The sequence below is a fragment of the Amphibalanus amphitrite genome, unplaced genomic scaffold, assembly GCF_019059575.1.
Source record: "Amphibalanus amphitrite isolate SeventyFive unplaced genomic scaffold, NRLGWU_Aamphi_draft 001192F_arrow, whole genome shotgun sequence".
Taxonomy (NCBI): Eukaryota; Metazoa; Arthropoda; class Thecostraca; order Balanomorpha; family Balanidae; genus Amphibalanus; species Amphibalanus amphitrite.
In genome coordinates this window covers 139,454-153,618 of record NW_024882686.1, presented here as the reverse complement: position 1 = coordinate 153,618, position 14,165 = coordinate 139,454, and the positions used below count along the sequence as shown (strand labels likewise).

Below are 14,165 nucleotides of genomic sequence, written 5' to 3'. Positions count from 1 at the left end.
TGCTATATACAGAGGTCTATGTTCGACCCAGTTATTACGGAGCGAGCGAAGCGAGCGTAGTCTTTCCTTAGATTAACGGAAATTTCTGAGTATGAGCGGCCGGCCGGCCGGCCGGCCGGCCGGCCGTGGTCACGCTTTTGCGAGGCTTATATCTCAGCAACCACTTGACCGATTTACATGCGGTAATTTTTGTAGGATAGCTTCATTCCTTCTACCAAGTATTGGACTATTCCCGATGCATGTGGGTGACCCCTTATGCACGTGCCACGTGCAAAACGAAGAGGTGTCCGTTTTGTAATTGTTGCAATATCTCGGTAACTACTTGGCCGATTGCGCTGAAAGTTGGCATGTAGGTAGGCACCCACTAGGCACTGCATATCCATGTGCCAGAGTTGGGGCGCTGCTGCACGTGCGCACGTGCAGGGGTCGATTCCAGATCTCGAGAACGGCTGGACCGATGGCGCTCAAATTTGGCACATGGTTAGGGACCGGTTAGTAGGGTGCCGTGCAAAAGTCAGTTGGGCCCCATTTTGCACGTGCGCACGTGCAGGGTGCCGCTTCCAGATCTCGAGAACGGCTGGGCCGATTGTGCTCAAATTTGGCACATCGCTAGAGACCGGTTAGTAGGGTGCCGTGCACAAGTCAGTTGGAGGTACCCCCTCGCAATTTCGCACGTGCAAGCTCACCCTCTCGCTCGCTCCGTTAGTCGCCCCAAAAGGCGTTATACTGGTTCTCTACACTTCTGTCAATGTTCAGATCAGTTATGGACAAATATGCGCTGCTGCTGCCTCGACACATGTTCTTATCTCACCTCAAGCTCTTGTGATTGAGGCTGAGGGCGATGTTGTTAATGGCCTCCTGATGCTCAATGACCATGTTGAAGCCATACTGAAACAAACAGGGACACACAGGACGTCAACAACATCCATCAACAGCATCCATCAACACACCGGTCTGGGCATCACGTTCAGAACATCAGCACACAACTCTATGTCACCGTGTGGGAGGTCGTAGTGGATGTGTTTGAAGGGAGGGAACCCGCTAATGCAAATAGCAGCGTCAACGCGCGCTGAAGGGAAGGGAGGACGGCGGGCGGGCAGCGGGCGGGACCGGGCATCAGAGGATGGGGTGGTAACAATGTAATTGTCGGGGCGAAGTCCGGGGGATGACGGGGTGGTTACGACATATTCCAACACACAGCAGTGGGTCCGATGGTCTGAGGGAGGCGGGGTTAAAGTCGCGAGGGCACAAGATAGGTGGAGCAGTGGCTAGTGCAAAGCAAGATAGGTGTTGTTTGCAATCAGATGCAAGAACAAATATGTATGATAGCCAGAGCGAGCAAGTAAGAGTAACGCCTCTAAATAGGTGACCGCACATCATGTCTACTTGTTATTCGGGGAGACGTAAATACTTTTACACTTAAATGGTCAAAAGAGCAGAACAAGGTATGAAAAAAGCGATAGATAAAGACAGAGAGTGAAACGGGAGAGAAGAAAAAGGAGACGGGGTGAGAGAGAAAGAATGAGAGAGAGAGAGAGGGGGGGAAGGGAGAGAGAAGGGAGGGAGGCCGCTAGCCGGACGTCGTTCGTCGTCTCTATCAGTCACACCGGACGCGACCATCCGGTCAGAGTCGAGCTTCGTGTTTCAGGGCAGACAGCCGCGCCGCTCTGGGTGTCACTGAGTGCCGTGCCGGGAAAAGGCTGTCAGGGTGACAGGGTGTCACAGAATGTGACAGATGTGTCACAGTGTGTGACGGATGGGTCATACTGTGGGTAGGTGTTATCAGTATGATGATGATGATGTTGATGATTTAGAGGTTGAAGGCGCCCGGACTGCCGCGGTGGTTATCGGTGCTCAAGTGTTAGGGTAGCACTCGACTGTCGCCAGACTGAGAGGAACCTATCACGTGCGCACAACGGTGCAAACAGCGGCATTTCTGGCTCTCCCTAAGCCGGCCACAGTCCAGCAGGTACACCCAAGCCTGCCCGGTGACGCCCACACCATCAATCTCTCTCCTCCCTGGGTTCGGGCGGCACGGTGACAGTCCATCCCCGGGTGGCCGGACCCCCACCCCGCCCCGTGGTGAGGGCAGCGAGCCCCGCCGCCCGCCGGGACGGGGTACGGAGGTGTTGTTCACTCTAACAGCGGCGGGGAGGGAGGCGCACCGGACACAACCCACAACGCCAAGCGGTTAGAAGGCACGGGTCAGTCGGTTCAACGGAGTAGCCTTTCCAATTTCAGGTTTACCACCGCGGTAACGACAGGAGTTGTCAATAGCAAATGAAATGTGTCCCGCATGAAGGGAGCAGTGATATGCCTCGCATGATTCCTATCGAACGGAGTAGTGTAGGCCCGTGACCCATGTACCGTCATAGGCACTCATTAGGCAGCCACGCCCTCAGCAGAAGTCACGCCTACCTGCCAAGCTCATCAAACGTGACACCCCATGTCGACCAGCCTGACATATATAATTAAGTTCTCCTGCGAAGTCCCTGCGTGGTGGAGGTGCGATACAGACACTTCTACGCGCGATAATGTATATGATGACTAATCCCCCCCTCCCCACTCACCCACCCCCAGCTTCCAGCCTCATTACGACAGCCAAGGTCAGCGCACCGGTTCCATTTCCGGTGCCATGAGAACCCTCTGAGAACCCGCTGAGAACCCATACGCCGCCGCCACCGGCGCATGAGTAATATGCATGTGAGTTGCAGGCTGCAGAGGTAAGGGACAAGCCATAATCAAAACAACAGCTTGTGACTGATGTCAGGGATGTTCACAGGGGATGTCAAGCTGTGAAACGAGATATAATTTGAACAAAAAAGTAGCACTGGATGCATCAGTCTGGAAGAACATTATAAATTATTGTCTAATTAATGTAAATGAACAAAGCACATGAAAAGAACAATACAATCCCTCATTGAGACCTAGGGACTCACCTTATTGTTCATAATGGCACGCAGACACATAATGCACACGTGAATATCGTCTTTGGTCTCTCCCATGTTGAGTTTGCTGATGTGCCGCGATGCGTTTTTGAGTTTGTGCGAGTCGAGCTGGTCGAGGTAGCTCTGGCGCGCCCAGTTGGCTCGCTCGAAGCGCGGCGGCGCCTCGTCGGCCTCCTCTGCGCGCTGTTCGTCCACCCGCTGCTCGTGGCTGGGGGAATAGAGGAGGAGATGGTTAGAGGAGGCAGGGGTGAGAGGGTAGGGGCTGGGCAGGAACAGCGGGGGACTAGTCGGATGGGGATAGGAGACTGGTCATAGAGGGATAGAGGGAGATGGGACAGGTAGGGAACTACTTAGTAAACCAAAATTGGGGAAGATAGTGTGTCAGACCTCTTTTCCTGGACTGGACTACTGTTCAAATTTGAAATGATGCAGTTTCAAAAGCACATGCTTACTTCAGTCCCACGCACAAGGGGGAAAAGCTCAAAAAATTGAGCGCTCAAAAAATTGAGCGGGCCCCATTATGAAGGAATAGGCGAAACGATGGTATTTTACAATGCCTTTAGCGTCACAATACGGCAAATATCGTATCCAAATAAGGTATCAATGGCAAGAGAGAGCAACAAGGTTTCTTCTCGAACACTCGCCGTGATAATTTATATCGGTGTTTTTGGAAAGAAAATGCCCTAAAGACGCTCAACTTTTTGAGCGCCACTTGTCGTTCGGGACCGCGATACTCAATAAATTGAGCGCCACGACAGACGACAGTCAGCTGGCGCTCAAAAAATTGAGTGCCGGCCAGCATCTACACTCAATTTTTTGAGCGTTCTCCGTGACAGGTGAAGCCGGTACTGGCTGCCAGTTTTGATGTTATGTTCGTTGAAATACGTTAAACTGAGTTGAAACAGAAATGCAGGAAGTTGAATGCTACGTGGTACCTAAACTTTTCACAAACCCATGGCATCATGTCACATTTTCCGCTAGTAGTTTTATCGGTCTTTCGGATTCGGCACACCTCAAATAATTATACAAGGCTTGAATAATCCGCCTATGAATACTGTAATTGATATTCGCTGACTGTACTGGGAGAAGGGAATACGTGAATACAGAGATATCCACCCACCCTTGAATATTGGAGAATTATAGCAGGAAAAACTGTATTGCCACGGTTACAACTTACAAGGCCATCGGCCGCAAACAAACAAAGATACTATACAATGTGGGTTAGATTCATAAACATCATCAAGTGTGTAACACAGAGACGAGCAAAACAACATCACATTATCGCATGCCAGCCCGACCACATTGGAACCGGGTCCGGGTGACCTGCGACCGGAACCTGCGTCTTGCCAGCATACATCACAAAAGCAGGAGGCAGTGTCGTACTGCTTTGATCCAAAATATGCCATATAACAAATGATATAAACGACCTAAGCTCGGACTAAGCTTATCATTATCAAATCCTTAACATGTAAAAGACGAATGGAAACATCGAGTCTCAGACCAGCAGTAGCAACGATCACAGTAGCAACATCACAAAGAACACGCGGCATTATCAGACAGCCGTTTTGTTATCGGGCTACAGGCGGCGACGGCGTGGTTGCAGACCAGCTGCGAGGTAGCGGCGTGCGGGCAAAAGGCGCGGGCACACCTCCATGTGGCCGTGCGGACAGTGCGCGGTCGGCGTCGCATAGTGGGCGGCATCGGGCTGTCCCGGGCCGTCGAAGCCGCACAGGTTGTCGGCGCATGTGGGCGCGCGCGGTCACCACGGCCAGCTGCTCACCGCCAGCACAGACTGCGCAGCGTCGCCGCTCCGCCGGCCAGAACACGTAGACAACCCTTCTTGCAGTCGCACAACACGTCGCCAAACTCATTCACCCGCTCCACCATGTTGTTGATGTCACCGAGTCGTTCGAGTTGTGGCTCGTGCCGTCGAGCATGACCTGCCCGATCGGACACGGGTCAGCGGCTTCTGCTCCAGCGAAGTCTTCATCTTAGTGACGTCTTGCTGATCTCCACAAAGGCTGAGCAGATGACCTTACCCACAGAGACGGCCGACGTCCTCGCCAGCGACCGCTTGGTTGTGCAGACCTGCCAGAAAAAGAAAAGCTGTTTGGTGATCTCTAACGATTTTTTTCTTTATGCAGTGGAACAAAACGGAAAATATGTCATACAACAGGAACTAAAAAAACGATGCAGCCTAGGTCGTCTAAGAAATGGGTGCAACATTGATAAAATTCTTCATTGAATGAATTCTGCAAATGCTTTTGATAAAATGTGTGGTGATTATAAGGAGACCACTTTACTATAAAATTGCTCAGGATTCCCTATCTGGACCTATCAAAAAATCCTGACTGCACACCAACAATGAGCATTAAATCCAAAACCTCTAACAGGTACCTAGGGATAATTAAATTCTGATTCAGGAAAATATTTCACATCATACAAATAAAAACCTTTACTATATTGAAACTGAAAATGTGATGCTGATCAGTGATCCAGTGACCTAAGGGTCTCAAAGCATAATAATGAATTAATCGATTATAAATTTGGTGGTGACTGCCGACTGGCGTCTGGCGGCCTAGACCTTGAGGCTTGAAAGTGGCCTTCCTTTTCCGTTGACTCCGATCCTCCAGATGGAAATGATATAAAGGATCATTTTTATCTTATTTCATATGAGCGAGCCAGTCAGAAAAGTGGCTATCCTGTTTCAGCATTCACCCACACAATAGTTGACTGTCAGTCTGTCATGCTGTCAGTGTTGTGAAGTAATGAAGGAGTTGAGTTTTGTTGATTATAAATTGTGATGTTATGTAAAGGACTGGAAAATGAATGTGAAAACTATGGAAACATATTGGCAGAGTATTGTCACTTACTATCAGGACATATGGATAGAGAATACATTCAAATTAATAAGAAATGCCAAATGTCAAGGTACTCAATCACTGACAGCAGTGGACTATCATATGTTTTAATGTCAATTATATGAAAGTTAAGACTGAAACTACCTTTTACCTCATCATAACTAATGAAAAATTGTGTGAAGAAAACATTCACAGCCTCTTTGAAGCACTTAGACCACTAAAAAACAAAAATTTTCACGTAAATATGTTGTGTCTCCTTCCTTCAAAACATCATATCGGATGGCGCCACTTTCGTCGACAGTTACTTATCTGCACGCAAATCGAGGAAAACGTGAATTGATTGACGTTTACGTGTTTCCAAATTTAAAATCACAGCATATTCAAACTTTTCAGTGTACCTTTTAACATCTAAGTACAACTAAAACGATAAAAACTTACCCTCAACAGAAGGACGACGACAACCACGCGACCGGAGACGTCGCGACGAAATAAACAAACGGCGCCGCCAAATGAAAAATATTCTCCGATATGGGTAATGTGAAATTGAATCGCAATCATTTTGGGTAGTATGAAAAATGCTCTTTCCAACAGAACCCTAGTAAAAAACGTGAATGGACAAAAAGTAACTTTTATTTCGACATAAATATTGGCCTGTTTTTAAGTCATCCTGGTATGCCGTAAGATTTCGACCTATAAATTGGTGTTCCCCCAATCATTGAAGCTTGAGCAGTGAAAAATATGAAAGCCTAATCTGTTTTGCATCATTAGTGATTCTCCTAGGGTGTTGCCATTTCTCCCTAGGTGTTGCGAGTTGCTTTTGCAAAACGTGTTCCTGAAACGGCTCAATTTTTTGAGCCCTCAGCATTACGCCTATGGGAGCCTCTGACGTCACACGCTCAATATTTTGAGCGCTCAATAATTTGAGCTTTTCCCCCTTGTGCGTGGGACTGACTTAGTTACTATTTTGTATGTAGAAGGAATTCATGACGGATGGAACAGTCTGAATTTAGAAGATACGCCGGATTCTGTCAACGACTCAGAGAAAAAGACGATACGATGAGAAGATGCACCCGTTGTTTAACCTAAACATTGAACAAGTTACAAATTACATAACAGCTCCAAGTAGCTTGTTGCGACAGTCTCGGTGGTCATTATGCCGGACTGGATGGTCACTGGGCTCGCACACACCTTCCACTGTGGCGCAGCGGTGCCGGGGAGGGGCGGGGAGGCGGCGTTTCCGGTCCACGGGAGGTCATTACCATGAGCAGCACGGCACTTCGTCACGTCACCCACACCCGGGGCCACCCTCATACACCCCGATCAGAGAACATACGCTGCCCCAGCGGAGGGTTAACGTAAACACACCGCGCCTCAATCTAAACAAACACCACAGGAACCTGACCTATTCCACCAGTCACATATCCTCCGTAATTCACGGTAACGGTGCGTGGGTTTGGCGATACACGTTCATGACAGTGGCCCGGTCTCAGACAATGGTCACCCTGCTGCTCAGTGCTCAGTCACGGTTTGGTGCGAGCCGTGCGGGTCGGACCGCCAGTCCACCGCGGCGGGACCACCGTGCCGTGACTGAGCTCACCGCCCGGCACCTAACATAGGTCGGTCACCGCTGGGCATAGAACATAGGCCAGGCGCACTGAATCTAGGCCGGTCAAGACCACAACGAGGGCTGATACGGCGAGGATGGAAGGAGAAATGACTAGCGAGGGTATTAACTAGCACATGGATACCAATCAAATACTATGACATTACTGAAGCCAGTGACAGGTCAATGGAGCAGCGAGAAAAATGTACGATGAGACTAGGTACACATCTGACCCTGCAGCAATTAATCTGTCCGTCAACAATCACCATCCCAGACATCACACACCAGCAGGCAGCGGCAGGAACAACCGAGGTGTCACCAAACACATTAACCAAAGCTGGCCGAAGACACACTAGTTGCGGTAAGCAGAACACTCGTGTTACTTACCGCATCAGCATGAGGCGAAACGAGAGGTAGTCGATTAGGACCTCCAGACCGGCGTTGTGTTTATCCAGGAACTCCTGAACCCACCTGACGGAACACACAGGAGCACAGTCGTCAGATGGTGGGAGGGGATGACACTCAGATGACACTCACAGAGCCAATTAAAGAGGAGGTGGGAATGCAGTAAGATTCTGATTACGTGACTGGTGCTACGTTAACGAAGTATAGCCTATTGTAAGCTACTGATAATAGATGAGGTTTAATACAGTCTCTTGTATTGGATTAATGATGACATTTTATTGCTGTTGACTCGAAATTGGTTACCAAGAGATAATTCTCAGTACGGCTTGACGAACATTCAACAAGCCCCCTGAGAGTGATTAAATATATCTGCTGCAATTAACTCAAGGTTTCACAAACGATGCGTTTGGCAGGAACACTAGACATAAGCGCTTCTCTAGACAGTGTACAACCTTTACAAAATTACCTTCCAATAGCATGAGCTGCATTTCAAGTAGCCGCTTTGAGCTCGTCATCATTACCATCTCGCATTACAGCAACACACGTACGCCGCTATTTAACCAAATGAGCCATCAACTAACAAGAGCCGATCACCAATAAAACCCGGTTTGACAGACGACCGAGAGGCCTACAGAATACACAACAACGGTTACCGAGCGAAAACTCTGACTCGAAGGTACAGAGATGGCTCAGTCAATAACAGATGAGGTGGGTATGCTAGACGGTGATTCTATTCTTTGACGTTGTGAGAGATGACACTAAAACGATCGTGTCAGTTTTGCGATGGACTAGACCACAAGTTGTCGGTGCAGCAAAGTGTTAATTGCCAATTAAAGAGGAAATAGCAACGCAGAAGCTTCTGATAATGGGATTAAGCATCGAAGAAGAGGGATAAAGTGTGGAGGGAGAATGGCACAAGAAGACGATTTATCCAATATCTGTGGCACAAGTAATGAAAAAAGCATAACTGCTGGACAGCGGACAAGTCCTAATCAAGCACCGAAACTGCCGGTCACCCTTGCAGCATTGCACGCAGTGGTCGGTCGGATAGGTCACGTCTCTCCGCCGTGACACGGAGGGAGGGACGCTCTCTCTCCCTCTCTCCCCACGGGTCACGGCCACCCACCGGCGCGCCCACCACGGCAGGAGAGTGAGTCATCCCACCGCACCCACCGGGGAGCGACCCAGCAAAACCACGGGCCGTATGGCGACACAGAGCCCGGGCAAGACACCGGACAAGTTGCGCAGGCCCTAGCATATCGTCCAGACAGCGTACTTCATCAGTGCTCGGTCCAGACTCGTATTGCATACGCCGCACTGGGGTGGCCTTATGGGGAGCGGGCCGGACCATAAACGGCAATACTGTCAACCCAAGAATGTCGTATATTACAGATGGACCTGCAAACGCAGCCAGGTAGGCTTTGCGTCCAGTCTGAGGATCACTGTCATGGGTGATTCATCCATGATGTCAGCGACTTGACCAGAACTCTCCGTCAGTAAGCCTTTTCAATGCATCGAGGATAGGCCCACATGATTGTCTGCTGAATAGAGGTCTGCACCGGCCGGCTGCAGCCGCGGCTGGCTGCAGCCCCACGGCTGTGGGCCGGGGCGGCTGCAAATATCTCCAAGAACACGGCTACGGCTGTGGCTACGGCTGTGAGATTTCAAGCTCAATCTTAAGTACTCAAATATAAAATCTTAAATCCTTAATCTTACATTCTGATAAGCAGTCTGGCCTGTAAAAATCATGCAAAGGATGCCCAGCAACATTGAAAGTGGTGAAGCCTTTGAAAACCTGTAATGGTTTTACCATTTGCTGTAGGGGAGTTTGCACTCTGGTACAGAATACTAATTATACCTAGGTACCAATTGTTCCTTCATCATCAAGAGCTTGACAGCTTCAGAAAATGCAACATGTTGCATTGTCACATCCCTCTCAAATCAATCTCACCTGGTCATTAGGAGAGCACCTTACAGCTATTGAAGACGAGCGTTCAATAATTCTTTCAGGTAATAGAAAAGGAAATCACGCCTAGGTAAAGGCAGGTAAAGGCTTCATAAAATATCATCTAAAATAACTCTTAGATGTATTTCTGGATTTTCGGCAAGTCCAATTACATAATATAAAACTGGCGCTTTATGTTCTAGCTGGTGTGCGAGTGACCGCTAACATAAAATGCTGATCAACGAAGCCAATGGAATTAGATTATAAGTGAGCATGAACCTTACTTACGGTTAATTCACATGATGGTGAAAACCCTGAACACGTAATTCACAAGACGGTGAAAACCCTGAACACAATATTTCTTACGCGAGCTGTTGACTTTACTAATAAAATGACGTCTTCTTCTAAAAATGTAAAAATTTGATACTTTATCTTTGTCTGAGAGCAATTTTTTAACTGTATAGCATTATTATGTATTAATTATAGTTTTCATGGCTCCTAATAGTGACACAAAACAATATATCGCCACTTCTTTGCTATTGACGTCATTAAAAACTCAAGTAAAATTTTTAATTGAAAGAGGCAATTGTGGCTCGCACGTCCTTGGGGATTTGAGCGAAGATCATTATTTGGAAAAATCAAAATAGATGAATGTTTTTCTTTCTTGGATGCTCACTAGTGTTTTGATGCCTTGCATATCAAATTAGTTTGAGACTTGCTCAGAAGGCTGCTTCAAGCCTGGCATATCACACCCCAGAAAATATGCAAGGTAAGAAAGAAGCAAGAGTTTTGACTAGACAATCACTGTTTGACAGTCCATCAGCTTCAGTTTCATTTTCCATACCTAACATTGATAATGAAAAGCATCACAATCAGGGTCTGTTGTTATGTCCCACAACCATGCTTCAGGATTTGACATTAGGTGTCTACACTGCTAGTGCTTCTATTCTGGTTTGTTGTTTATGTTTTCTGTTGATGTAGGTACCTACCTACCCATCTTTCTTAACCCCTTGCAAGGGCTTGTGTAGGCATGCGTTGCGCATCAGGCTTCAGGCCTTCGGCCTAAAGCCAGATACACAACCACTTAACCTATGATGCTTCATGAGCTTGAGAATCTATAGCCCATTGCAATGTGCTTTTGGCTATATGTTTCAACTAAAAACAACTTATTATATACTATTTGGTTGCATTTCATTGAAAGTATCCACGGCCGGCTGACGGCTGGCTGCCCACAGTTTGCCACGGCTGTGGGCGGCTGTGGCTGTGAAGCCACGGCTGCGGGGCGGCTAGGCTGTGGAAAATTGCAGCCGTGCAGAACTCTACTGCTGAAGCTGTCAATCTGCAGCTGAAGCTGAAGGCAAGTGGTTACAAACGGTACCTATTAGGCGATCGTCTGTGTATGACGGATGGCTGTTATCATGACTGACATACACATGTTCATCCCCACCACCTGCCTAAACACCAGCAGCTGCGGCGAAACCGCCCGTCCCCCCCCCCCCCCCATTGACTGGCGCTACAACGAACCATGGGACAACACTCCCGGACCCAAAACCTGCACAGCAGCAGCATGCTTCAGGACATTTTACGATGCGATGCGATTCGCGGATCGTCCGCGTCCGGTTCCGCCCGGGATTACGCGCTGTTACGCGCCTGTCGCCAGTTTCTCGGGTCATCTAACGGGGAAAGGCTTCTGGGATTACACAAAATCACACCGCTAACACGGCTATTGGAAATATCCCGAGCGCTGAGGTCCGGGTGAAGTGACACGGTCGTGAGAGAAGAGCCGATAATCCGTATGTCGTTCACGTGATAACTCGTTGGAGATCGCTAAGAGGTGAAAAGTTTACCAAACGGTACGATGTACGATTAACGGTGCACGGTTTAAAGCGGCCGGTCCATCTGTCCTGCACAACATACCTGTTCATTATCTCTTCACGCCATTCAAAAGAAGACTCGCTTTGAAGTGGTATTTAAGGTTTGGGACGTTTGGCATTTTTAGCCACATTGGGGCTTATGGTTTGTGGCTGTCACGGCAGGCACGATAACCCCAACAGCAGCATGTAACATCTATCAGATCAGACAGCACCGTCAGATTTCCGTAAAATAACTTTGGTGTTTTACCAAAAGGAGCCAGCACTTATAGAACAAGCAAAAACGCTAGATCCATCAAATCAGCATCCACAAAACACACTAATCCTCTGCGACAAAATCAACGGAAACCTTCCAAAAGACGCCAATCAAAAACCGCACAAGGAAAACAAACAGCCACGCCAAACAGTCGGCGGGCATTGGGCAACAGTTGGCTGCTGGGCCGGTTCCACAGGTCTGAGACCGAGACGGCAGCCGCCGAGATCGCTACCGGATGACTCAGGCCGTCATCGGGCGCCGGCGGCGGCGAGTGACGGCGGCAGCTGCGGGGGGGGGGGGCACGTGCAGCCCCCCCCCCCGCACACACACCTTAATCCTTGCACCGGCTCCTCCGACGGCGCCACGGCCGGTCCCGGCAGCCGGGGAAGAGCGGCGCAGGTCGACGCACAATGCGATGGCTGGAGGTTTCAACCATTGCACCGTGGACCTCCTAGCACAAACAGGACCACCGGGAGAGCACAGCACCCAATGACACCTCTCAAACACAACTCTCATAATTAATCAGCTTGTTTATAGTGACATAAAAACTAAGTGCACCGACAGCTGGAGGACATGCTTGCCCGGTACTTTCGTAGTTGATGACCTAGCATTTGCAGATGGACTTTTTACTCTGGTCGTCTCAGAAAAAGCCGGCGTGACAGCTGCTGCGTGAACGAGCAGCTATCAGCCGGTGTCGCTGGTTGTCGCGGGTTCCGTGCCAGCCCTCGCCGCACGTTTCGGACATCAGCAACGTTGAAATCAGAGGCGCACGACTCAGTGGCTCATGGCTCCCAGTTTCCAAGCCGTGGCTATCAGTGTCCGGATGGGCAGCACCCGTCACAGGACGGTCCATTCCTCTGAGATAGGCTCCCTTCCGCCCGGCTGTGTCAGCCCACCCACACGCTACCCCCGCTCGACACATCCCAGCCCACGCCCCTCGCGCTCAGCGCTGGGTCACTTGTGTCAGGGACCACCCCCGCTCTTGTCCGACGTCCCCACTTGACCCCTGACTCACACCTCTCACGCATAATGAGCTGTCCACTGTGCAGTGTGCAGTACACCCGGGACCGGCGCACCACGCGACACCCCAGCCGCCCCCACAGCGCCCGGCCGCAACGAGAGCATGAAACTTGACCCCGGGTCCGCGCGCCAGCACAGGCTCAACACTGAGCTACGGAGTCAGCGCCGGTCCATCATTGACGCAGGAAAACAGACTGTGGTACACGACGACGTATGCCACTTGTAGGAGCGAATCAGCAACCTTTTTGAGCACATACTATGCTCATACAGCCTAGAATGATTTAGATACTTGATAAAGATGAACTTCAACATTCGAGCAGCAAAGGGTCGGAGGTTCACTTCGATTCACCTTCCGGTTCCATTGGTAGCCGCCGCTGTCGCGAGCTCTCGCCTCTCCTTCATATCCAATTCAACGCTCGTCAACTCAACTTCTCTCATACAACAAGCGAGGCGCCTCCGTGGACTGGAACTAACGCCCACTGCCAGGCACATTATGTGAGAACTCTGCATGGTCGGCAATTCCGCCAGGCTCGCTAACTCTGCAAACGGTGGTAATTTGTACCATGTCCTGGTCGTCTGACTGTGAAGCCAACCAGGACCGACAGTCGTGGCCTTGGTCAGCATTTGGCTCTGACAACCCGGGGCCCAGTTCGATGAATTTCATCAGCCTCGATCTGAGGAGCCGCCAGAGCGGTCAATGATTCAACTTTGGGATAAATAATGCGCGACACATGCTATCGAATCCAGCAGTCTACAAGGGCACTTTACACTACCCAGAAATGCAAAGCGACCTCTCTGAGCTCCCTTAGCAGCAGCCAAAAGCAGACCGATGGAGCGACGCGCCCTTCCACAAAACCAACCATACAAAAACCACCGCACAAAAAGGCTTCTGGCGTATGCGCGCAGGCGGTGCTGCCGCTCTGTGGCCATCGGCGTGCTCCAGAATTTCGTCTGTGCACAGTTGGCCGCCCGCGCTCCTGAATGCCCCATTGTGCCGCGCTGGGGCTGGCACGATGGCATGACTCAGAACACTCGATGGGCCCAGATGGCTTGAAGCACGCGCTCTAATTGGTACCTGAGCTGTCTTGACGGCCAATTAGCAGCGTGTTTGATCGAGGGAGCCGACTAAATGCTTGTTATGGACAGCACGTACTGAATATGGAACCAGGTTTGTAGAGCAAACAGCCCAACACAGATACGTCTAGATAAGCAGACAGGTTTGAAATTGCTTTACGCTTGTTAAAGCCAATGACTAT

At 49.7% G+C, this 14,165-nt stretch overlaps 1 protein-coding gene across 2 annotated transcripts in view; it reads right to left on the bottom strand.

Annotated features, from left to right (window-relative positions):
* The window catches only part of LOC122370992 (formin-like protein), a 55,329-nt gene that overhangs the window by 10,614 nt on the left and 30,550 nt on the right, over positions 1-14,165 (bottom strand). For both annotated transcript variants that reach the window (XM_043347020.1, XM_043347021.1), the window contains exons 5-7: positions 7,800-7,883; positions 2,940-3,156; positions 812-888 (exon numbers count right to left, since the gene is read on the bottom strand). In XM_043347020.1, the coding sequence (XP_043202955.1) occupies positions 812-888; positions 2,940-3,156; positions 7,800-7,883 (378 nt within the window). The remainder of the gene's footprint in view (positions 1-811; positions 889-2,939; positions 3,157-7,799; positions 7,884-14,165) is intronic.